This window comes from Cyclopterus lumpus, chromosome 5 (assembly GCF_009769545.1).
Source record: "Cyclopterus lumpus isolate fCycLum1 chromosome 5, fCycLum1.pri, whole genome shotgun sequence".
In the NCBI taxonomy this organism is placed as follows: Eukaryota; Metazoa; Chordata; class Actinopteri; order Perciformes; family Cyclopteridae; genus Cyclopterus; species Cyclopterus lumpus.
In genome coordinates, this window is record NC_046970.1 from 13,934,096 (window position 1) to 13,958,914 (window position 24,819).

At 39.6% G+C, this 24,819-nt stretch overlaps 4 protein-coding genes across 4 annotated transcripts; all 4 read left to right on the forward strand.

Moving 5' to 3' along the window:
• The first annotated feature begins 1,067 nt into the window (after positions 1 to 1,067).
• parp3 (poly (ADP-ribose) polymerase family, member 3) lies at positions 1,068 to 5,751 on the forward strand. Its single transcript, XM_034533705.1, has 11 exons — positions 1,068 to 1,275; positions 1,486 to 1,688; positions 1,817 to 1,942; positions 2,148 to 2,327; positions 2,499 to 2,637; positions 3,390 to 3,613; positions 3,704 to 3,859; positions 3,968 to 4,054; positions 4,136 to 4,313; positions 4,428 to 4,571; positions 4,851 to 5,751. The coding sequence occupies exons 2-11, from the start codon at positions 1,503 to 1,505 to the stop codon at positions 5,021 to 5,023; spliced, it is 1,593 nt and encodes a 530-aa protein (XP_034389596.1). The 5' UTR covers positions 1,068 to 1,275; positions 1,486 to 1,502; the 3' UTR covers positions 5,024 to 5,751.
• Positions 5,752 to 11,259: 5,508 nt separating this feature from the next.
• gpr61l (G protein-coupled receptor 61-like) lies at positions 11,260 to 12,551 on the forward strand. The gene is given in 2 exon segments (XM_034533694.1): positions 11,260 to 12,529; positions 12,532 to 12,551. Coding segments are annotated over 2 exon segments (1,290 nt in total).
• Positions 12,552 to 17,584: 5,033 nt separating this feature from the next.
• LOC117731161 (caveolin-2-like) lies at positions 17,585 to 18,852 on the forward strand. Its single transcript, XM_034533328.1, is given in 5 exon segments — positions 17,585 to 17,711; positions 17,714 to 17,763; positions 18,391 to 18,502; positions 18,505 to 18,577; positions 18,693 to 18,852. Coding segments are annotated over 5 exon segments (522 nt in total).
• A 3,646-nt stretch (positions 18,853 to 22,498) lies between these two features.
• On the forward strand, positions 22,499 to 24,255 carry cav3 (caveolin 3). The gene is made up of 2 exons (XM_034533472.1): positions 22,499 to 22,615; positions 23,914 to 24,255. The coding sequence occupies exons 1-2, from the start codon at positions 22,499 to 22,501 to the stop codon at positions 24,253 to 24,255; spliced, it is 459 nt and encodes a 152-aa protein (XP_034389363.1).
• The last annotated feature ends 564 nt before the right edge of the window (positions 24,256 to 24,819 follow it).

The following is a 24,819-nucleotide window of genomic DNA, read 5'->3' on the forward strand; positions in this document are numbered from 1 at the left end:
CACACACACACACACACACACACACACACACACACACACACACACACACGGTTGTCGGGACTCCGTACCCTTGTTAACATGAGGCAAATGCTTTGGGAACCAGACCTGTGCAGCCTCTGTGATTCAACACTGCCATCTTGTGTCCAAATTGTTTGATCTAATCTTGCCCTGAGGCTTGCTATAAATAGAACATTTGCATATGAAGGAAGTGGACAGATAATCCGAGCATTGTCTTATTAGATCTGCTCAGTTTTTTAAGAGCATTATAGACAACATTGTTCTCTTATCTTCAGATACAGCAAGCCCTTTTGAGTGTTCAATAGCGACCCTTCCTCATCCCCTTGCACTTTACTGTTCAATTTTAAAAACAGGTAAACATGTAACTGGTAGGTACTCAATGTTCGGCTCTCATTTTTGAAGTTGACTAATAATAGTGTGACGGGCGTTCTGGGTTCGTGTGTGAGGTGCATTTATAACATGTTAACACACGGGGAGATGAGACATGTCGTTCAGCCCACGGCGTCGCTCTTTATTTATTTGTTTTTCCAAGTCCAGTCACTTGTTCCCCTCTACTGCAAATCCGAAGGGACATATCATCTCCAATACCAAAACACATGAGACAGTCTGTTACAATAGTTCAAACAAAAAATGACTGTTGACAATGTGGCCAAGTGCTGGCGAGATTACGTTATTTTATGATGCTATTTATGATCTTATTTTTAATTTACTATGAACGCATTATTTGTGCGATTGTAAAAACTCCGTCTTTGAAGTATCAAATATATATGCTCAACTGGGAAGTCATTTTAACATAATGGGACCAGTTACATGATTGGACAAGTTTAGATTTTCCTTAAACGTTACATTTGTAAAAGAATAACAATAAGAAAGAAACTGTAGGAGCGGAAAAAACAGAGGATAATGAGTCAAATTGCCACTATTTTATCGTTCTTATTACTATATATTATCGTGGTGTTTTGTGTACGCGTGTGAAGGTTTTGAAAGAACAATACATGGCGGAATAAGCTAGGTGGCGGTAGCTCTTAGACTTTACCCGACAGCAGCAAGAGGAGGAAAATACAGGATGCAGTTGAGCTCCGCCTCTTCCTCTCGCTGTAAAGTGAGCGTAAACTTCCCGATAACAGTGTAGCCCCTCATCATCATCATCATCATCATCATCCTCATCCGGGAGACAGCTCAGCAGCGAGGAGACAGTGTCTGTCTACCGTCTACTTTCCTCCTCCCAGCCCGGCTGATATTATTCAAAGTTAAAAGGTGAGTCACAGCTTCGGTTCAGGCCGTCTTCAGAATATACCGTGGAGGGCGAAGTCACTCCTTGTTCCAAATCAGAGCAACACTATTGTTGCGTTATTGTGACTTGCTGATACTTGTGGCAGTGTAATGTGACACCGTGGTTATGAAGTGCGTGCAGTTAAGGCCAGTGTGAACTTGCCCAGATGACCAACATAGCACGTTTCCCTGCAGGGTTCTCAGCCAGGATCATGCCACCAAAGAGACGAGCTGCTTCTGCTGCCAAGGCAGGTGGCAAGAAGGTGAAACAGGAGCCCGAGACACCAAAGCCCAAGGATGCCTTCACCTCTGCAAAAGAGGCCCTTCTGGCCGCAGGGCCACAGGTGAAAGGCAAGAGGAAGGTGGATGAGCACTGCTCGGTGCCGAGCTCCGGAGAGGTAAGAAAGATGCTATGTAACAATAGTATACACACTTAATTACATTAGTACAAATCACAGGATGTTATGCAATCATATTTAGGGAGAAAAATGCAATTTGAAAAACTGTTCTGTATTGTTTTCACCAGGTACATGAGGACTATGACTGCATGCTCAATCAGACCAACATTGGACATAACAATAATAAGTTTTATGTCATTCAAGTTATTAATGGAAACAACCATTACCATACATGGAACAGATGGGGTAGAGTGGTAAGTTTGTCCTGGAACAGATTCCTTCTAAACTACCTGCTGTACTTGATTCTGTTTATTGCTTATATCTATTTATTATATTTGAAATATCAGCAACTACTAATAAAACATCCATTTGAGTTTGAGCTGGAAGCTTGTTCTGCTGTTGTAAATGGTTTAATTTTGTTAAATAAAGCCGATTGCCTCGTCTCTAATCTAAATTCAGGGAGAAGTGGGACAATCTAAACTTAACACGTTTGATGAGCCTGAGAAGGCTGTCAAGGACTTTGAGAAAAAGTTCAAGGACAAGACCAAGAACAACTGGAGCGATCGGTCAAATTTTGTGTCTTACCCTGGGAAGTACACCCTCATCGAGGTGGATGGAGAGCAGGATGCTGAGGTCAAGGTAACGTAACTACATCTCACTGGAACAATGAATATTGACTATGAAACCTAGAAATATCATCTCACATACTTAGTTACCACCGTCCATGACAGACTTCATCAGAGAAAATCGTTATAAGTTCGGTATCAACACAAACAAAATCTCATACACTGTACTTTATTGATATTCTAGGTGGACACTGTGGATGGAAACAAAGTCAAAGTCACAAAAAATGTCCAAGATTGCACCCTGGACAACTCCACCAAGAAACTCATCGAACTCATTTTCAGCAATGACATGTTCAGGGAGGCGATGGAATGTATGAACCTAGGTAGGTGTGCCTCCGCTTGAAGACAAACGGGTTTGTGCAAAACCTGTTCTGTTAACCACCTGTTGGGCTAGAGTGGGATTAGAGCTGCAAAGATGAATCGATTAGTTTGCTACTATTAAATCAAGTCAAGATTCTCTGATTTCAGTCCTTAAATGAGGGCGTTTTAGGGTTCTTTACTCCTCTATGACAGCAAACTAAATATCTTTGGGTAATGGGCAAAACAAGACATTAGAGGACATTATCTTGGGCTTTAGTAAACACGCTTTTCACATTTCTGAAATGTTATATACCAAACAACTAATCCATTAATCGAGAAAATAATCGGCAGATTAATTGACAATTAAAATAATCATTAGTTGTACTCTTAAATGCGGTGCTAATTCCAAAATATGTTTGCTTTTTGCAGTTTGAGCTTGATTTCAGTGCTGCTTAGAAACTAGGCGATCAAAGAGTGCAGAATGTGAAATGTAAATAATTGATCGTTGCCGCAAACAGAGGGTGAAGTCTGCATTTACACAAACCACCTTATCAGCATGTTGAACATACCTGATCCATGTATCAGCTTTGCTAACAAGATCATTGTTTTAGATTTGTTGTTCTATTGTTTCAAACTTAAGTAATTGCAGTACCAATTTACACCTTGAAACAGGCAAAATACAGTGTGAGATACATTTTCTTTGCAAAAACAAAGAAAACTTAACAACTAGTCTGATTTGTATTGTTTATTGTGTGTCTTGGTGGATGTTACACAGACATCAAGAAGATGCCTCTGGGTAAACTCAGTAAGATTCAGATTGCAAAGGGCTTTGAAGTGTTGGAGGAGATCGAGGCAGCAATGAACCAAAAAGGCAGAAACAAACGTCTGGAAGAACTTTCCTCAAAGTTCTTCACCACAGTTCCACACAACTTTGGCCGGAACAGACCCCCAACAATCAACGACAAAGAGATTGTGGAGAAGAAGAAAGAGATGCTTATGGTAAGATTAAATTATATGTTGGAATGAGCTGTTTTTCGTTGATGTTTTTCTCAGTCATAGAGTCACTCTGCTTTTACATGCTCGGTAAAGGTGCTGGCTGACATCGAGCTTGCCCAGACTCTGAAGTCAGAGACTGAAAAGGCTCAGGATGAGATGATAGAGACAGTTCCTCACCCTCTAGACCAGGACTACAATTCTCTCAAATGCAGCCTCACACTAATGGACAAGGATTTAGAAACATTCAAGGTACTGTGTTAAAAGTGATAATACGGTCCAGTAAATACAAAGCACTCAGATCGTCTTTTATTCATGTTGTCTTCCTGTTCACCAATGTTATCTGTTTCTCATTCAAAGATCATAGAAAAATACTTGAAAGCGACTTCAGATAACTATCGTAAACCAAAGATTGTGAATGTTTGGGAGGTTGATCGTGAGGCAGAGGTAGGAACTGGACTTATCTTGTTCATTGTGAAACAGGAGACTGAAGTCCTGTGACCTAACACGTACTTTTTCACATTGCAGGGAGAACAGTTTAGCAAGAATGATGGTCTGGAGAACCGCCGTCTGCTGTGGCATGGCACAAACATAGCGGTGGTGGCAGCCATCCTGAAGAGCGGTCTGAGGATAATGCCGCATTCGGGAGGCCGTGTTGGTCGCGGTATCTATTTTGCATCAGAAAACCAAAAGTCTGCATGTTACGGTGAGGATGTATGAAAAGAAAGGGAATGAAGAAGAAAATAATAATGACATTGATTGCAATTGTAATCATAAGATGATGTTGAAAATGTCTAATTTTTCTGCTATGTATTTTAAGTGCGCACCTCTAAAAATACTGGAGTGATGTTTTTGAGCGAGGTAGCTCTCGGCAAGGAATTCACCATCACTAAAGATAACAGCTCCTTGAGAAAGGCTCCTGCAGGCTATGATAGTGTGGTGGCACGAGGATCAGTGGAGCCAGGTACAATACTTCTTCAATTTGACTAAAATCTCGCTCTCAGGTTCCCTGTCAACATATTGTGCCACATGTCTAAAAGATGTTTGTGAAAGGTTATGTTGTTTTTTTCACTTAACATGCAAAAAGAAACCGTTTAGGTTCAAGACGATGTAATAAAAAAATGTTTTCTCATTTTGTTACTAGTTCCCAAATATTGTTAAAAAAAATACTTGATTTCAATTTGTTAAATTACATCATGTAGCCGCTTTTTTTTTGTAAAGCTGCTATATCCTATGTTTTCAGATCCATCCAAGGACGTCTGCATCACCCTTGAGGGCAAGGAGATTGCTGTGCCTCAGGGTAAGCCCATAGATCAGCCCGAGTTCTCAGGCAGCTCCTTCAGCAACAGTGAATATCTCATCTATAAAGAGAACCAGTGTCGCCTTCGCTACCTGCTTGAGCTTAATATGACCTAACTCAACTCAAGGGAAGAAGCAGGTCCTCTGAACAAGAAAAGTTCCTCATTCCCCCTATATAAGGGGCTTCTAATGGCTGTGCTGAGATATATATATTTAATTGATCATTTCATTTCTAATTACGGTTACTGTGCATGTCCATACCATGCTTAATAAATTACTTTTCTGTGCCTTATATTTTGCACACTGTAAAAATGGCTTGAATGCGATAGACTGCACTTCCATTATAACTATTCACTTTTTGTATGTATTTTTTCCTGTGCACTTCTTTAAATCTCTAAAGCACCTCTGAGTAGCTTACTTTGTATAAACTAAGTGATAATACTTATATACCCTATCCCTCAGAGAGAAAATATCTTTGATATGTAGGAGGACTTTACCGCATGCCTTTGCATTGACGAATGTTATATAGTAGACTAAAAGTAAAATGATACTCTATGCATAGAATTGTTTACAGCTAGAATTTGAAAGTACTATTTGTGGCTAATGTTCAAGCGTTGTTACAAATCTAATGTGTATAGAAAGTGCTTCTGCTATGCAAAGTAATGTAACATGTACATCATGAAAAGCTTGGTCAATCTTGCCCAGAGGGTCCTATAACTGTTTTATACGCCACCATATGGTGTCAGTAATGAGCAACTCGCTTTGGAATGTAATCGCCTCGACAGTTTTGCACTAAGACATAATTTCAACCAAGAATTAATAAATAAAGTTAAGTTTCACTTCAACTTGTTACCATGTTTTTCCTTTTGGATTTTTAGGTTGAAGACTTTAATCTTTTGTATACTTGCTATTTTAGGTGCTTAGTATTACACTTTACATGGTAGCCATTGTTAACTAATAATGTGTTTCATGTAAGCAATGTTCAATATGGTGCTGGGTGATATTTAATTTAATTTATTTGCAAGTAAATCAATAATTATGGTTATGTGTGAACCATTTAATTAGGATGTTCTTGAACATGCTAGTAGACCTTCCACAGGCTAATAAGATTTCTTTTTTATGACTCAGGAATAACATTTTGAAGACATCATGGCTGCCACATAAACATATACTTATAGTGCAGTGCAGTAACATACATAACGTTCATACACACACAGAAGTGCAACAACACAGCTCCTTACTTAGTCTTATGAGTAAGGGAGATTCACTGATAGAGGTATAAAGTAGTTTTTGTACCAGGCATCTGGCATAATCCCCCGTATTAAGTTGAAACCCTTTAGCTTGGTAGGTGCAGTTTGTATTCTGAATAGAGGATGAGAGGGGTCCGCAATAATTTTCCTATCCTGCAACTATGGTCTTCTCAAAGAGCATTTGGAGGGAAGGGATGCTCCCTTTCAAAGGATCACTTTTATTGCTGTATGTTTATTTATTAAAATGACCCCCCCCACACACACACACACACACACACACACACACTCCCCGACTGTGTTTCACATGATGTCAGCAGGGATATTCCTAGTTATTTTAGCGATTTGTATACTGTACCTGTATCGCTGTCGTATTTAGCTGAAGTCATATCCTGTATGACATCAACCACGTGCAGGCTTGATTTTATACCTACTCAATTTCTTAAAGAAGTTATTAATACAATTGGGCCCAGTTGTCTTTCGATTATTAATAGCTTCTTAGCAACAGGGATTGTTCCATCAACTCTTAAACATGCTGTGGGCCAAGCTCTTTTAAAGAAATCTAATCTTAATCCCTCTATTCTGAGCAATTTTAGACCCGTTATTAAATTTAGTCTTCGTTTCAACCCGATTTTAAACTTTTTTTTTTAATGTCTTTATAACGTCTTTAAGAAGTACAGAAACAGCCCTCCTCAAGGTACCCAATGATTACCTTTTAGTAGCCGACAGTGGAGAGCTTGATTTTAATTTGTTTAGACCTTAGTGCAGCCTTTGATACAGTTAAACCTACATTATTAAATAACTCACTTAAAAAATAAAGGGAAAATAAAGATAAAAAATACTACTAAGAAGCTTTAGTACCCTTACGACAGTAACTCAAAACACATTAAGGAAATACAAGCTGTAACTTAGTCCTTAAACATTCATCACTATTGATCTCAGTGCTTGTCAAAACATGCATCATTGAAAACACTCCATCTTGAGTTTACTCATTACTATCTAAGAAAATCATCATTGGTGCTTTATTACATTATGATAACCTGAATGAAAATCAATCAAAAAGATAAATAAATAAAAGTGAATCAAACAATACAAACAAATGAAACTAACTAATTAATTTAAATAAGTGTAACATCATAACTAATACATTTAAAAACAGGACAACAACTTTACACCGTATACGATTACTGTGGTGGCGGGGGCGTGGTTAGGCTCAGCTGCAGAGGGGAGTGGGGGAGTGGCTGAGGGAACAGGTGCTGGGAGGAAACCTAATTAGCCTCATCTGGAACTGATCAGATGATTTGTGTCTCTTCTCTATATTAAGCTGAGTAGGGTCAGAGGCGCTAAAGGGGAGAGTAAGAGGCAGAGACTGCCAGAGTGCGCGGGTCACAATAAAATCATTGCACACCGATACCTGAGTGGGCTCGATCATTGGTGAAAATGTAACCCCTTGTGCTGTCCATCACTTAACAGATATAACAATATATTTTCTGGAGATGAAACTCTGACCTCTTTTATAGTGAACAGCTAAACTAAAGCATTGACTCTCAGCAAAAGACCCACTGGTTGCTTCAAATTGGTCTTAAACCATCTTAGATGATCAATTAGTCTGTTCAAGAATCAGCTTGATTGTGTGATAAATATAATCTCTGTATTATGGGCAATAACTCAGTACCTTATGTTGAGCAGAAACATTATCACTTGAAGTTTGAAGAAATAGATTAACCTGTGACACAACAAAACCAAATGCCTCCCACTATGAATCTGGATAAGGAGGTAAGTGATGACCTGTTGGTTAGTGTAAGATTTGTGTTCAAAGCTCCGGGTCCCGTGGCCACAGGAAATTCAGGATTCAATGAGTTAAAGTTTAACAATATTTAATGGCAAAGATAATACTCATGTAGCGTTCACGATCGTGGGGCCAGAAAGGAGGAACTCTCCACAGACGGACTGCAGCTCCCAAGGAGCAACAGACCGGGGCTGTCTCGAGTCTCCAGACCAGTAGAACCATGTCTCCCCAGAACAAATGCTCGGTCGTTAGTATGGTCATGCAAATGAATTCACACCTAAAGGTTAGTTCTATTGGTCAGTTCAAAGGAATGCCGCAGTTCTGTTCGCTAAGCCAATCGATAAGCTGGGGGGGGGTCAAAGCTCACACTTCCGGTCAAGGACAGGAAGTTCCCCTTCACAATAAAACCCACACGCCTTCAGAATAAAAGCAACACATTAGGTTTCAGTCGGCATCCATTTTAACTATTGTCTAAACAATAAAACATTCATTCATTCCCATGCATCATACAGTTAATCATTACATTTGTCATTAAAACAGAATATTAAAACAGTGATCCTCTCTTATGTTTCACAATACATTCCTCCAGAATATTCCTCATAATATCCCAAATTAATTATCATATCTTTCTTTATGTATTGATTTAAAACATAAACTTCTCTTATCTACATGTGCAAATATATATATAAAATCCACTACAACCCAACAATAGTCTTCATCACCCATATTCTTAGAGTCAATCATGTCGCAATTTGATTAAATTAATGGAACTGGACTTTGCGGGCTGCACGGTGTAGCCGGCTAGCACTGTCACCTCACAGCAAGAGGATCCCCAATCTCAGGAGGTCCTTCTGTGTGGAGTTTGCAGCCCCGTGGCAGCGTGGGTTCCCTCCGGGTTCGTTCTCTGGCTTCCTCCCACAGTCCAAAGACATGCAGTAAGGGGTTAATTAGAGGCTCTTTAAAAAAAATTGCCTGTATGTATGACTGTGAATGGTTGTCTGAGTGGTTTTCTGTCTCTATATGAGCCCTGCGACAAACTGGTGACCTTTCCGGGGTCTTCTTCCCTGCCTTTGCCCAATGACAGCTGGGATCGGTTCCAGCCCCTTCGCAACCCTAAATTGGATAATGATATGGTATAAAGACTTTGCTTCCTGACATCTCCTAATGTCCAGTAATTAACTTTGTCTTCTTCTGTTACGTTTGTTTTGTTCTTCCGTGTGTTTTAGTCAAAGCCCACTGATAAAGGATTGAAAGACAAGGATACTTGTCTGTAGTGCAATAAACTGAACCCTCAGACTCATTTCTAAGGATGAGAGCTTGGCTGCTTGTGATAAGAAGGGGGAACATGCATGGAACAATCCTCGAGCCAAAATCACTTGTTGGCACCTTCTGTGACCTAATTTCACCCTTGTGGATTGCACATGTTGTGGCATTGACCCACTCTGGTTTCCCTTTCACTCAAAGGGCTGTTTTCGTGGTTAGCAGCAGTTGGTATGGACGGGACCATCTAAGAAATAAAGAGACACAAAGACAAAACAAACATTACAAATAAAATCTCTTAGCTTTATTTATTTTGTATAGTATTCTATGTCTTAGAAAATATAAATAAGTAGTATGGTATGTCAAAAAAAAGGTAATTAGTAAGTCATAAACCACAGTATAGTAGGCTTTTGTTATACACAATTATCGTATGGTGCTCTTTCAAATACCATAAGAAAGCTATAATGTCTTGTAAAATGTCATAGTATAGTGTTAAAAAAAAGAAGTAATTAATGATTCAAAGTATAGAGTTTAGTATGTCGTAAATCAGCCATAGTATTGTAGTTCATCGTCCCAAAAAAGTGAAGTACTAGCACGCAACTTGTTGTACTATTATTGTGAATACTACAGTAACCCTTACTTACTGTCAGTGGAGCAGTTCGATTCTCACCGATATAAATAATAGTACTTACGCAATCAGGGTAAATGTGAGCCTCCCCCTTAACTTGGTGGACATTAGGACCCAGGGAAGACTAGGCTCTGGGATAGGGGACAGTGGAGTGTGTGTCTATTCGAAAGAAAGAAGAAAAAAAAGAAATAAAAACACAATCGCACACAATACAATGTGTGACAGTCACTGCCATACACAGCAGAGGACAGGAATGAGAGTGTTATCAGAGGATGGGGTGAAGAGAGAGAAGAAGCATAATTTATCATGAAAGGTCCTCATGGAATTAGTATTTCTAACACTAGACGTTTTCATCTGGACCTCTGTAGCCTCTCTACAGAATAACTAACCCTCAGACACCTAGTTAACTATTTTACTTTTTGAAAAAGAAAAAAAAAAGTAAGCGTATTCAGGTCTACTCTGTCTAAACATATGTGGGATCACAATTGGAGCTTTGTAAAGTCAAACACCTGGTTAATCTGTTTTCATCTGATCTGACACACAAACACACATCATGGGTAAGTCAATGTATGCATTATCTGTGTTTTTTTATGCTGTATGTGTTTAAACAATTTTTATTTCAATACATTTTTTACTACAATGAGATATGATGGTATTGATATCAACACACTGTTGCACACTGGATAGAGTTAATGTCAGGTATTCTTATTTTGTAAAAACAAACAAACAAACAATTTTCTTGGAGAAAGCAAACTTTATTTGTTTTATTTATTTATTGTATTTGCATAAACAGTTTAATCAGATCTTTTAAAGATGGCCTTTAGCCAGCTAAATCTTGAATTGCCTTTAACTTTGCAGCACTTGTATTTATCCTATGTTAATGTTTTTTTCTCCGTACATCCAACAAAAACTCATGCACATTGGCTCTTGTTTACTCATAAAAGGTCATATACTGTATCACATTGGTTTGTAACTCCTTTTTCATTGAGTGAGTGTCTAAAGGCAGAATTTACAGGTGTAATGTAAAATATATTTGACAGCAGCTGGACCTAAAACAACTGGCGTGAGGCGTGTCATTGCTTATTGTCCTCAAAACTCTTATCTTTAACATCAGTGTAGAGTGGCACTCAAGGTGGCAAATATTGATTTTACATAAACAAGGCTAGTCATTAGTGTATTACACTTAAATCATGCACGCAACACGTTTTCAATTCAAAATCAGTAGTCGGGTGAAATTTAACAGCAATTTAATGTTCAATTCACATATTAACTTATCAGTCGCGTATGTAAATATTATAAGGACATTGCTTTTCTGATGGATAGTTAAATGCAATTTAAATGTTTATAAATAACTGTTTTCTGTCTCCTTAACCCAGGACATCCACATAAGAAGACATCTAAAATACAAATGGAGGATTTTGAATGAATAATGGCAGATAAAACTGCTCCCATGATAGCCTCTGTGCCAAATCACTCACCAACTAATCTCACCACTTCCCTATGGGAGCCCAATCCTACAGTTCCTGCGGATTTAGGCGTCGTCACAAGCTCCCAGTCTCAGATCAAAGACCTTTTTGGGTTGTTCTGCATGGTGACCCTTAACCTCATTGCTTTGTTGGCCAACACTGGTGTGATGGTGGCCATTGCCCGTGCTCCTCACCTGAAGAGGTTTGCTTTCGTGTGTCACCTTTGTGCAGTAGACCTGCTGTGTGCCATCCTCCTCATGCCTTTGGGTATCATATCCAGCTCAGCGTTTTTTGGCACTGTGGTGTTTACTATTCTGGAGTGTCAGGTTTACATTTTTCTCAACGTTTTCCTCATCTGTCTCTCCATTCTCACCATCACAGCCATCAGTGTGGAGCGTTACTTCTATATCGTACACCCCATGCGCTACGAAGTCAAGATGACCATCAACCTTGCTATTGGTGTTATGCTCCTAATCTGGGTCAAATCAGTCCTCTTAGCTTTGATCACGCTGTTTGGATGGCCAGCTTATGGACATCATAGTTCTATTGCTGCAGCTCACTGCTCTCTTCACGCAAGCCACAGTCGTCTAAGAAGTGCATTTGCTGTGTTCTTCAGCGTGGTTTGTTTCCTGGTTCCTGCAGTGGTTATCTTTGCCGTCTACGGTTCTGTGTACAAGGTAGCTCGTTCTGCAGCCCTGCAGCAAGTCCCTGCTGTGCCAACGTGGGCAAATGCAAGCCTTGCTAAGAACCGCTCAGACTCCATCAACAGCCAGACCACCATAATCACCACCACCCGTACTCTGCCCCAAAGACTATCTCCAGAAAGGGCCTTCAGTGGAGGAAAGGCTGCCCTTACTTTGGTATTAATTGTAGGTCAGTTCTTTGTTTGTTGGTTGCCCTACTTCATCTTCCACCTGCAAATGTCACTGACTGGCTCCATGCACAGCCCCGGGGATTTAGAGGAGGCAGTCACCTGGCTAGCATACTCCTCCTTTGCAGTTAATCCGTTCTTCTACGGCCTGTTAAACAGGCAGATCAGAGAAGAACTGGTCAAGTTTCGGCGCTGCTGCCTGACCCAGCCGGCGGAGTTTGGGACATCCAGCCATGAGGGTTCCCTTCAGGAGAACTTCCTCCAGTTCATCCAGAGAAATATCAGCACAGCTGAAACCACATCCAGCACGGCCAACTCCCGTCCCAGAAACATTGTGGATCCGGGCATAAAGATCCCTGGACAATACCTGAGGAGCACGCTTAGACGTTGGCCAACATGAGTTATGGACCAAAGTGCTAAAATGTAGATCATGTCAGGTTTTTTTTGTAAGCAGGCCATTTCTTCCTAACAAATAGGTTCACATCAGAAGTCTTTTAAAACAATACTGACATGCCCATGTGTATATTGAAATGATTATTGGTCACCTAAATAATGTATCCTATCTAGACTGGCCACAAAGACATTCCTTCTTTCAATTCAAGTGACAGAAGACAACATCTTTGTTCTGTGCCAAACTCCACACTTGATTTGGATAACTCAGCTGAAGCTTAATATTTTTTTTTTTTTTTTTTTTTGTGTGGATGGATTTTTTCTACCACCAATTACAATTGCTTTTAAGGATCTGTCTGTTGCCATTGAGGACAGTTGGGACAATTACAGCAACAAATAATTTGTAGAATCCACATACGGACATATCAGTATTGTTTTAGGATAGACTTGAATAAATGTGACCCTATACTTTAAATACTGTACATCTTGCCCATTATTATGCCCAGTGCCTTTCATTGTCTGATTATGGGAGGATTTCTCATTTTATGTCAAGCTGCTATGGTTGCACTGTAACAAGAAATATTGATAAATGTCCCCCTGTGCATATTTTCCATTCATACTATAATTGATATATATATATATATATATATATATATATATATATATATATATATATATATATATATATATATATATATATATATAATTGACCTGTTAGTTTATAATTGTGAAAAGGTCATGATGGATATTTGAATGTTTAATTGTATGTAATTAGGAAAAATGTGTATTCCAAGTAAACACGAGTTGGTTTAACTATATCATATTTTGGACGTCAATAACTATGTATATTCAAACATTATATTGGTGACTGAGTCTGTTGAAAACAGTAAAGTATTGTAGGTAAACGCAGCCCATGAGTGAGTGGTATAACTAACACGGTGGTCTCTGCAGTGTGACGAGCTCTCATGAATCTGAGGGACAATAACCCAGAGTTCCTGTGTGCAACCAATATGCTGATAGACGGTAATGTCATCTGCCCCTGTCGTCATGGAAATGGAGTGAGCCTGTGACTCACATAGCAACAAACACCTTTAGACTTGATATATGCTTTAACTTTAAATTCTGATTGATCTACTAATTCTGTCTTGTGCCTGCTTTTCACACGCAGACTTGAGTACACAGGCCTATATGTTAAGAAAGTGGCTGATTAACGTGTGAATAGAGGGCAAGGGAAAGGTACGAATATGGACTGCTATAATAGTGGCATGGATACGGCGAGGCAGAGATAGTGATTTTACAATGGAAATCACTACTGTGCATCAGAGAGTGGTAACAAAGTGCTGTTTTATGGGCTTTGCTGTTTGTATTAGTCTTTCACAAACAGCGGTCACGACAAATAAAGTGTGGTCATAGCAAATAACTGCAAACACCATTTTGTTGTATGGATGTAACTAACTGGAGTATACACCACTCTGAACTGCGGTTGTGTACTTAATACTTTGAGGTGAATGCTACACTCGCTCTCTCACCATGATATGTGTACAGAAACCGAAACACAGAAACATGCTGTGAGACCTTTTATATCAATACATATGTTTGTTTCTCTCTTTGCCTCCTCTCATTTCATTTTCTCCCCTTATAAATGTATTGCCATTAAACAATGAGAACAGAAGTCACATTTTAAACGATTCATCCAAAATTCAGGTCTTTCGATAATGATAAAACCTACAATATGCACGCTGAGATTTGAATTTCATGAACCCTGTTATCCATACAATGAAAGAAACCGGGTTGGGACAAATCATCAACTGGCTCTAGATAAAGCATTTGTAATACCAAACATCCATGAATACAAATTAGGACACAGTCTGGACAACCTACCATCTGAAGGATCACAATCCATCACATTGTTATTCACAACATACAGATATCTGTATTTTCAAACTTCAGACATTATGTGTTGACTAAAACAGATTAGAAAGATATTGTTGTTCCAGAAACACCACAGTGTGACAGTTGGAGTTCAACACTTTGATTTCCCGTCACAAATCTTATTTTGTAAACAAGGAGATGTGTCATATCTAAACTAAACTAGTATCTGAGCACAACAGGATCTACAGACACAATTACAACACAATATGGAAGGCTCCTCATTACTATGGTTTCCACACAGCATTAATCATCAGCTAATTAGACTCTACTACCAATGCAGTACTGCTGAGAATAGTAAAGCCCTCTAGTATTAAGAAAGCAGTGAGCACTGAGAGATAATGAGCTATTTGGGCACTAAACAGTGGAAAATTCAGCTGATTTGCCCATCAGTGAAAAGTAAATGCAGATTTATTTATTTATTTTTTACAAAAAAGACAAACCATGGCCAACAGAGTGCGCTATATACTCGTGAATTCTCCTTCTTCCTCTTTGTTTGGACATTTCAGATGATAAGGATTCTAGTACATTTCAACAAACAGTGAGATGTATGTGTTGTCTGTTAAGTGTCTTGTGTTTGTCTTTTCAAAATGTATAGGGGGTCTGAAGACAATACAATAAGAGTCAGATTGCTGTTGCCTTTGGATTATTATTATCTCTGAACATTGTATATTCTTTGCAATGTGAAGTTTTGCACACACCTTGGTCAATATTTTTGCATATTTCATCCTCTTCATGAAAAATACGTTTACATTTTAAAAAGATATCTATTCTATATATTTTAAATATGTTTTATTATAATCTTCAAAAATGTTTCAATATTTATTTTTATTTATGGTTTTAGACTTTGGCAGTGCTTGCTTTTTTTGTGTAATATATTTATTGATATGTACCAAATACCAAGGCAATTTCTTTTATTTAGAAAACCTACATTAGAATAAACCTGATTTTTATACTCAATCCCTAAACTTGAGACGTATGAATTGTGCAGTGTTTATGATCAGTTGCAATTTTCTTGGTGTGAGGTAAAAGGTCACACCAAGAAAACCACTTGCCTTGGTCACAAGGTAGGGCATGTGTTAGAAGAAACCTTTTGCCTTTTGATTGTCTGGCTGTTTAGTGAGGGACAGCGTTATGAAAGAAATACTGTAAAATACTATAAATACTATAAAATATAGCACGATGGTGTAGTGGCTAGCACTGTCGCCTCACAGCAGGAGGGCCGCGGGTTCAATTGCCCGGTCGGAGCGGTCCTTCTGTGTGGAGTTTGCATGTTCTCCCCGTGGCAGCGTGGGTTCTCTCCGGGCTCTCCGGCTTCCTCCCACAGTCCTTTAGACATGCTGCAGGTTAATTGATCTCTAAATTGCCCATAGGTGTGAATGTGAGAGTGAATGGTTGTATGTCCCTACATGTGCCCTCGATGGACTGGCGGTCTGTCCAGGGTGTCCCCTGCCTTCGCCCTATGTCAGCTGGGATAGGCTCCAGCGCCCCCGCGACCCTAATGAGGATAAGCGGTATTGAAAATGGATGGATGGATGGATGGACTATAAAATATGTGACATAACATGGGTGTTGAAAAACACCAACATACAATACTCACAAGTGATGAAAGCACAAGGCAGTACATCCAACTACAAGGCAAGGAATCTCTGTCTGTATGTGTGTACGTGGGTGAATGTGTGTATGTTACATATCTTGAAAACCATTAATTTGAGTTTCTTCACACTTGGCGGGTGTTTTGCTGGAAACCCAAAGACGTGCAATGTCCAAGGTGGTGCAACTTGGACACGCAGCACGTTCAATATCAATACACTTTGAATAAACATGCAAACAGCAGTCTGTGCTGAAGCGGGTCGGGGCCAGAGGAGCAGGTAAATTGTAGTCCGTGTAAAAACCTGTTGCAGCTCATTGACAGCAGTTTACAGCTGCTTAATGTTGGACTAGGTAATGTTAGATGGATGCACTAACTGAACTCTTTTTCACTTGACTGGAGTCAAAAAGCACGAACAGCGAGCCTGCAGGAAGAGTGACACTCTGCCATTGCAACTCAAATTGTCCAAGTTTACCATACTAACTTATCATTTTTCCGCTGGCAGATTACCTCCACTATTTGAATCCATGCCCAGTGTTTCTAACCGCAAATATAGTCATAGTATAACATGTAATAAAACGTCATAGCACAGTATGTCATAAAAAAGTCATAGTATACTATGTCAAACAAAACTATATAAAAGTCAGTACAGTATGCCCTATCATTTCCCTGATAACCTTCATTATTAATGAACAGTTCCCTCTCCACTGAAAGTTGCCATAATCAGACCAATTTTTTAAAAACTGCTTTCGACACCAATGACCAAAACAACTATTGGCCTATTTCCAATTTACGTTCATCTCCAACATTCAACTACACTGGCTCCCGGTGTCACAACTGTTTAACTTTAAAATAATTGCATCAACATTTAAAGCACTTCACAATCATTTGCTTGCCTATGTCACAGACATCCTTCAGACTTACTGTATTATGATAATTATCAGTATTATTACCAGCAAGGGCGTCGGTTGCCTCATAGCTTTGTGGACTGAGTCGAGCACATAGACCGCAGGCCACGGCTCATTGACTGTAGCTCACTTTAGCTGCTGGATGTACTAACGTTACAACCAAACTCGTTGTCTCTTCTCCGCCGTCAACAAGCGATGAGCGGTTCTTGACAGCACTGTTCACATTGCTAAATACATTCACGTTAACCCCCTTTATGAATGGAGCTGCTGAAAGAACTGTGTTCTTAATGGATTAATATAGTCAACTCTGTCTTCATGATGACTATATACCCATGAAAGTGTCAAAATACCCCCCTGATCATATTCAGTCACTCAATTGGCTATTGGCCATTTTTCATGCAGGTCTAAATGAGACTTTCCACGTCGTGTGTCACATGGAAAATGTCGCTGAAGACAAGCCTTTAAAAGTCAATAAAGGCATTCCTCAACAAGAAGCAAAGTAGTCAGCAGTCCACTATGTTACATCTGGGCGTCAGTGACCAGCCTGCAGAGCAGGAAGCCATCCTCCTGCTATGCCCTGCTCATCCTCCACACTTCCAATGACCACAGCCGTCAACAGAGCCAGGACACAGCTCAACTTTTTATTTAATGACACAGGAACAATGGAACTGATGGAGGTCAAAGTGAATGCACAATCTGAAGGTCTGAATTCCATATACAGTGACGCATGACAGTGACGCATGACAGGGATCCCAAAAGAGTCAACAAGAGTCTGAAGGTAACGAGTGTGCACTGCTACTGGGGTTTAATCCACGTAAAATACACATAACCCTTCAGACAACACACAGCACAGGCCACAAGCTGACGTACGTCTTTTCTGTTTGGAGGAACAGAGAACGTGACAGTTAAGTAAAATAAACAAACATGCCAGTCCCTTATCTAACACTGTCAATGCAGAGCTGAACTGATATTGGAATCTATGTATGGTTTAGGGGTGAACTGATTACTTTATTGACACACATTATAGAAAAAAAGCTTTATGTTAGTACAAATGTTTATCTAGGACAATGGCTTTTAATTTTGTTCTCAGGTAATATAACACTACCAACTTAATGAGTTAAATATCAATATGCTGCATAATACTGACCTGACGTGGACATGATCACACACACAGTTCTACATCTGTCCCTGTCGATGAGATCCTAAACTGCAAAGTACAAGGAATGACAAAATGATATTGCAATTAAAATGTCTCTGTGCAGGTAATTTGCATGCATCACTGATCATTCTCCGTCTGCATGTCAAGAGTTTGTGCCACGATGCCTACATATCCAATCCCTGTTCTTAGCATTATATTGTACACGCTTGAGGAAACTATTTACATTGTCCCTGTGTGTGTCTTGAGGTCACATTTGAGGATGTAATTGCAGAGCCTCCCTCGGTGCGGAGCTTTGATAACGTGTGGTTGTGGAGTCACGCCCTGTTTGAGGTGTCCAGACTGTGGATCTACCGCTTCATCTATGTATCTTGGCAGTGCCAGTCTCACTGGCAGCAGGGATCCTCTTTGCTGTGCTCAGCTGCCTTCACATCTGGTAGGACTGCTGTAAAACTGAGACCAGACAGAGTTTAAGTGTGGATGAACTGCTAAACACTTTTTCTGGTAAATAAGGATTATTTGTTTGTTTACAACTCCCTGTATCTCTCCAGGTTAATCATGCCCTGTGTACAGCTCCTTCTCATCAACATGCACTGGGTTCAAACTGTGTGGGGCAGCATACTTAAAATTCTCATCAGCCCCTTATTTATTAGTATTGGAAAGAGCTGTGGTCGAATCACCATCCATCTGGCAAAAGATAAAGACAAATAGAAAACACACTGTGTGTCAATGTTTGGTAAAAACTGAGAAAAAGCAAGTTGTAACAGATTGCGTTCTAATTCCATATGTAAATGATAGCATCATAATTGTCTCTAATTACTTTGTATAATTGAATGCTGACATACAATTTGTCCCTTTTGTTATGATGTTGATGTATGACTAAGCCAGCGCCTGAACAAACACGTGTTGTGTTATGTAGGGTAAACGATGCTTAAACTATATTACAGAAGAAAATAGCAAAAATATGTGTTTAAATCATTGCAATTAAATTAACAAAATATTCATAAAACCAGCCTGTAATTCTGGCCTGTAAAGTAAAAAAAGACCAACAAGCAGACAGCAACATAACAATCTCTGGATGTGAATGTGAATTGGAAGTGAGCTTATTGGAAAAAGGCAACATTATTGCAATATTGATATTGATATAATGATTTTAAATAAGTTGAATGAAATTACTGAAATTCATTAAATTATGTGACATCCTGATTGTACTTAATTCTCAATAATACTACACCTCAATAGTGATAACATAAACACACTTTTAAAAGTGTTCAGCATCTGATATAGTGAGTCACCTCATTCAAGAATAGACTTAAGACTTTCCTGTTTGATAGTGCTTATAGTTAGGGCTGAATCAGGTTTGCCCTGGTCGAGCCCCTTGATATGCTGCTATAGGCTTATAGGCTGCTGGGGGATGTTTTAGGATACACTGAGCACCTCTCTCCTCTTCTCTCTCTCCTTATGGATACATTTACATCTCTCCATTGCACCTTATTAACTCTGCTTCCTCCCCGGAGTCGTTGTGACTTCACGTCTCATAGGGTCCATTGGACCTGGAGGTGTCTGATGCCTGGTGAGCCGGCCTCCCGCGTTGGCCCTGCTGATGCCCCGCCCCCTCCTCTCTACCTCCTTCTGTTTCATGGATTGGAGTTCCATTCATACATTGTCATATTCATTTAATGTGTTTATGTAACTCTGTAATGCTGTTCATTCTGTACACATGACATCTATTGCTTCTGTCCATCCGGGGAGAGGGATCCTCCTCTGTTGCTCTCCTGAAGGTTTCTTCCCTTTTTTCCCTGTGAAAGGTTATTTTTGGGGAGTTTTTCCTGATCCGATGTGAGCTCCTGGGACAGGGATGTCGTATGTGTACAGATTGTAAAGCCCTCTGAGGCAAATTTGTAATTTGTGATATTGGGCTATACAAAATAAACTGAATTGAATTGAATTGAATTGATATGAAATATTGTATCCCCTTTTAAACTAATAATGTTTTGCTTTTTAACCATGAGTTTTGCATATTAAATATATATTAACTATGAAACTGACATTTCTTTTTTTATCATGAACTCAATAACAGCACAACATCATACATCTAAAATACTTCAAATTATTATATTCAAGGTTATAGTTTCAGTACATATAAGCAGAAGACTAATCATGCACTGGCAGTGCAAAACTGGCAACCACGCTGCACCTGTACATAGAATAACATTAATAAAAATACAAAAGTAATCAAATCCAGTATCAACCTAAAATCACTAAGCTGCAAATCTAGCTATCAATGCCAACATGTTCTGCTTTAAAACTTCCAAAATCACATACAAATAAATCAAGTTCACATCGGCCCAACACGACTAAACTCACCAACAATACCTGGTTAGTAAGTCCTCGATTGCCCTATTTCACTTCAATAAGTGTCGTCTGAAGTTGTGATCAGCATTCACAGTTACCCTCTTCGACTAGTTTTAGTTGTACTAGTTTCTAACTCAGGCTCTACTCGACTTCTGTATTTTGAGTGGATGGGACTTATTTGCCTTTGTCCAATTAGAAGTCTACATTGCCCGATATAGCCAATAAGAACAACCAGTATGAGCAACATTACTCTTGACACATTGTTTAGAGAAAATAAATTCCTGTTGAAAATAAAATGTATCTGACACATTGTTAAGCAAACAAAATAATACACAGCATAAAATATTTTTACAGAGCCCAACCCTCTACCGGGTAACAGTTCATTAAAACATTTTATTTTTGGAAAAATTCACTGCTCTAGGGAATTAAGGAATGTAAGATTACTACTTTGAAAATGTATGGTACACAATAAAAGTATTTATTTTGTTATGGTACACAATAAACATAATTGTGTAGGCTTATGTGACACCTTATGTGTCAAGTAAAACTGCACTGTTCAATAAACCATCCTGAGTTGATACCCACTCTCACCATTACATTCTATATGACTCTAAATATAGGTATGAGAGGTCGGAGAGCCTGGTGTGTCTGCCTACATTAAAATGAAAGACAGGAGCAGTGCAGGCTCAGCTGATTGCATTGACGCCCATAGAGGCAGAGGAATGCCCACCGTGACTCTCTGCTGAGCTATTTCTGTCCCTCTGCCTCCATGCCTAACTGGCCTCAACTCTCTCATACTCCTCTAATTGGGTTGTCTCTCTATCACATGCACTCAGATCCCATTCCATCCCTCCCTCCCTCTGTCCCTGTCTTTTCCACCAGGGAACCGGGGCAACAAATACATGCATTGAAGTCTCGCTTCCTGTTCTTTTCTTACACCCCACTGACTGAGATAAATAGCAACAGAATGCACGGGATGCTGTGAGACCTCGCACCGGTTTTCATAGGCACCTCCTCCTCTTCCCCCTCTTTTTGGCAGCCCCACACTGTATGTTTATGCGACCTGCTGATATAGAAATCTATGACTGATAGCAACAACTGCACAGCTTAAGTAAGATGAGTCAGAGTTTATTTTTGGGCACCATTGGATTTTATGTATCTTGAATTAGAATATAACTGCTAAGAAACATGCAAATATGTCAAGCAAGTCGTCCAAATCAAATGACAATATAACACAGGTTAAAAAAAAGTGATATGTTGAGAAATAAAACCCAAAACTCTGATAATTACATTTCTCAGTGCAGCACATTCTCTTCTGTCACTGTAACTCTACAGTTGACACTCTGTAGAGCAGGTCATGTACAGTTTTTCAAATTGGTCTAGAGTCAACAGAAAAAGGGTATATCTAACTGACTTCTGTAAAGTGTATTTCAATGTGAATTACATTTCTCCTTCTGAATGATACATTACAATAATACTGTCATCCACATTGACATTACAGAGCACTGTAATCCTGGCAATATTAAGTACACTTATTTTATCTTTTCTGTTGAGCAGTTTTATACAAAACAAAACAAAATCATTTAAAAAATAAGTTCACTATTTGAATGCAAAACAGTGTCCCAACTACAGCCAGAGCAGGAGGGTGTGTTTGTGCTTCGTGGAAGTTTGTGCCAATGTGTAAACCCTGCCCAGATAGCCCCACAACCCTGTGTGAAATGTGACACAACCCTGGGTTCTCCTTTAAGACATGCCTTGTCTGTATGTGTGCATTACATTGTGTGTGTGCCCACCGTGTGTGTGTGTGTGTGTGTGTGTATGGGGAAGGGGTCAGGCCTCCATTTTTACCAGGACGGCTACAGCAGCTGTCCACTGGCATGCAAAGGGAGCGTCACAGTGGTGATACAGGGGTTCAGAAGGGAACCCAAGCGGCTCTGTGCAGTTTGATCGGGGAAGGTTTTCTCTCACCGTCTTCAGCCCGTCCAGGACCTGCAGCCCCACCATGGCGGATCAGTACCAATTCAACGCCAACGAGGAGAAGATTGTGAAGGACAGTCACACCAAGGAGATTGATCTAATTAACAGAGATCCCAAGCAGATCAATGAGGACGTGGTGAAGGTTTGTGCGGCATGGAGACTCCACCCTGTCACAGAGAGCTTAAAGAACATAACCCCTGTCTTTGAAATTTAGGGAGAGAATAAATGAAGTGGTTAGTATGGGAAAAAACAGTAAAACAGGTTTTTATACTGTATGGGAGATCCTTAAATAGACCAAGAGCTATTCCTGTTGCCTGTGCAGAACCAAACGTTTATTTTGGGAATGGGGTGGAAGAGTGTGAAACTGATACACTGTGCCGCTGGGATTTATTTAGGTTTGACAACTCTTTATCCTAATGGTAATGTTACAAAATATTTCTCTAAGGACAGGACCGTGTACACATTTAGATTATATTTAGTTTGACTAGATGGGATTCATGTAAACATGGTCAATGAAGATGTTAAATCACAAGTTATGACCAGAGCATATGTTTAGCGTGTACAGACTCAGTTTAAAAAGGATGTACATGTCTGCTCACGTCTGTTTCATAGTGGAAAGTTGTTAATTTGTCAGGTCCAGAAGTTAGTGGAAGTTTAGCATTTACATTTTTATTTAGTCATTTTCTACAAACATAACTTATCTTTTCTTGCCTAACCAGTAAAATAAATTAATATCAATTGGAACGGTCTCACAAATTAATCAGGGAATCTTATCAGATTTACCATCTTTTTGGTGACCATCTATTGTTTCTAAAGAAGACTGATTCTTTTGCTGAATTTGACTATAGCAATCCCCCGGGAGCTGAAAAAGGCCAGATCTTGCAGAGAAAATATAAAACAGTGCATGTCTAACCATTTATTCAAAGGATGATCTCAGGCGGCTATCTCTGCAAGAAAAGGACACTGACTTGTTACTTCCCATACTGATCGCATCCAGTGGTCTGGAAGAAAGGAAAGACTTTTAGATGTGCAGTGCAGCTACATGTCATGATGTCATGTCAGAATAATTTATAGCTTACAATTCGAAAGTGATTTTTCAATGAACAGACTGGAATTGTACAGTTAGTCTGTTTTTGTATTTTACATGAGGTGAAAGAATGAAGAAATGTGTTGGAATAGAGCTTTTAGCTAGATTTGATCCAGCATTAAAAGCCACTCCATAACTTTTTTTGTACATTTCTTTGTCTATGAAGTATGACACATAATTGGTTTCTCTGCATAATTTGGACACTCTGCAGCTTTCATAAGCTTAATCTTTATACTTAACATTGGCATGTGCATATCACTTAGAGCCCACAGAGGCCTGGTGGAGGAATAGATAAAAGTGGTGAGCACTCAGGGATGTGTAGTAATCAACGTCTCTTTTACATTGCCTATTAGGTGGACTTTGAAGATGTCATTGCAGAGCCTGACGGTACACACAGCCTGGATGGGGTGTGGAAGCTCAGCTACACCACCTTCACTGTGTCCAAGTACTGGTGCTACCGCATCTTGTCTGCTGTCTTTGGTATCCCTATTGCTCTGCTCTGGGGCTTCCTGTTTGCATGCATCTCCTTCTGCCACATCTGGGCTGTGGTTCCCTGCATCAAGAGCTGTCTGATTGAGTCACAATGCATCAGCCGCATCTACTCTCTCTGCATCCAGACCTTCTGTGATCCCTTCTTCGAAGCCTTCGGAAAGATCTTCAGCAGTGTGCGTGTTGCACTGCGCAAAGAAGTCTAAGAACTCACACAGTAGCATTTATAGTATGATCGAATGAAGTGCGTTATCTTTTTATTCACCAGAAGCTCAGCCCTGACACCTTGCTCACTCCCTGATACTCCTCCTTCTTCCTTTATAACATGCTGTTGCCCACCCACCCATCCTCAAGCTCTGTCCCGACATGCCCGGTGAGCCTTTTGCCACCAGAAGCTGGCAGCGTGGTTCTGTGACAGCGCTGGCACTCCTGCAGGGCTCACTGCTCCTCACTGAGGGAGAAGAGGACGGCCTGTCATGATGAGGATCTGTCTGCTCTCATTTATTTGGATCACATAAGCCAAAGACAATAGCTACTCAATCACATCAAATTAAATGAACTCCCTAACACTGCTGCGCCTGTGGACAACACTGCCTGCATGCATTACAGTACATTTGGCAATTCTTAAAAGTTATATCTATGCTGTATGTTGCTGTGTCTGGTATTTCACTTTATACTGATTGAAATGGATTCATATATGTAACCTTATTTGAAAATCTTTAACAAAATCAAAGGAATTCGAAATGTTTTATCTACAAAATTATTTTGTG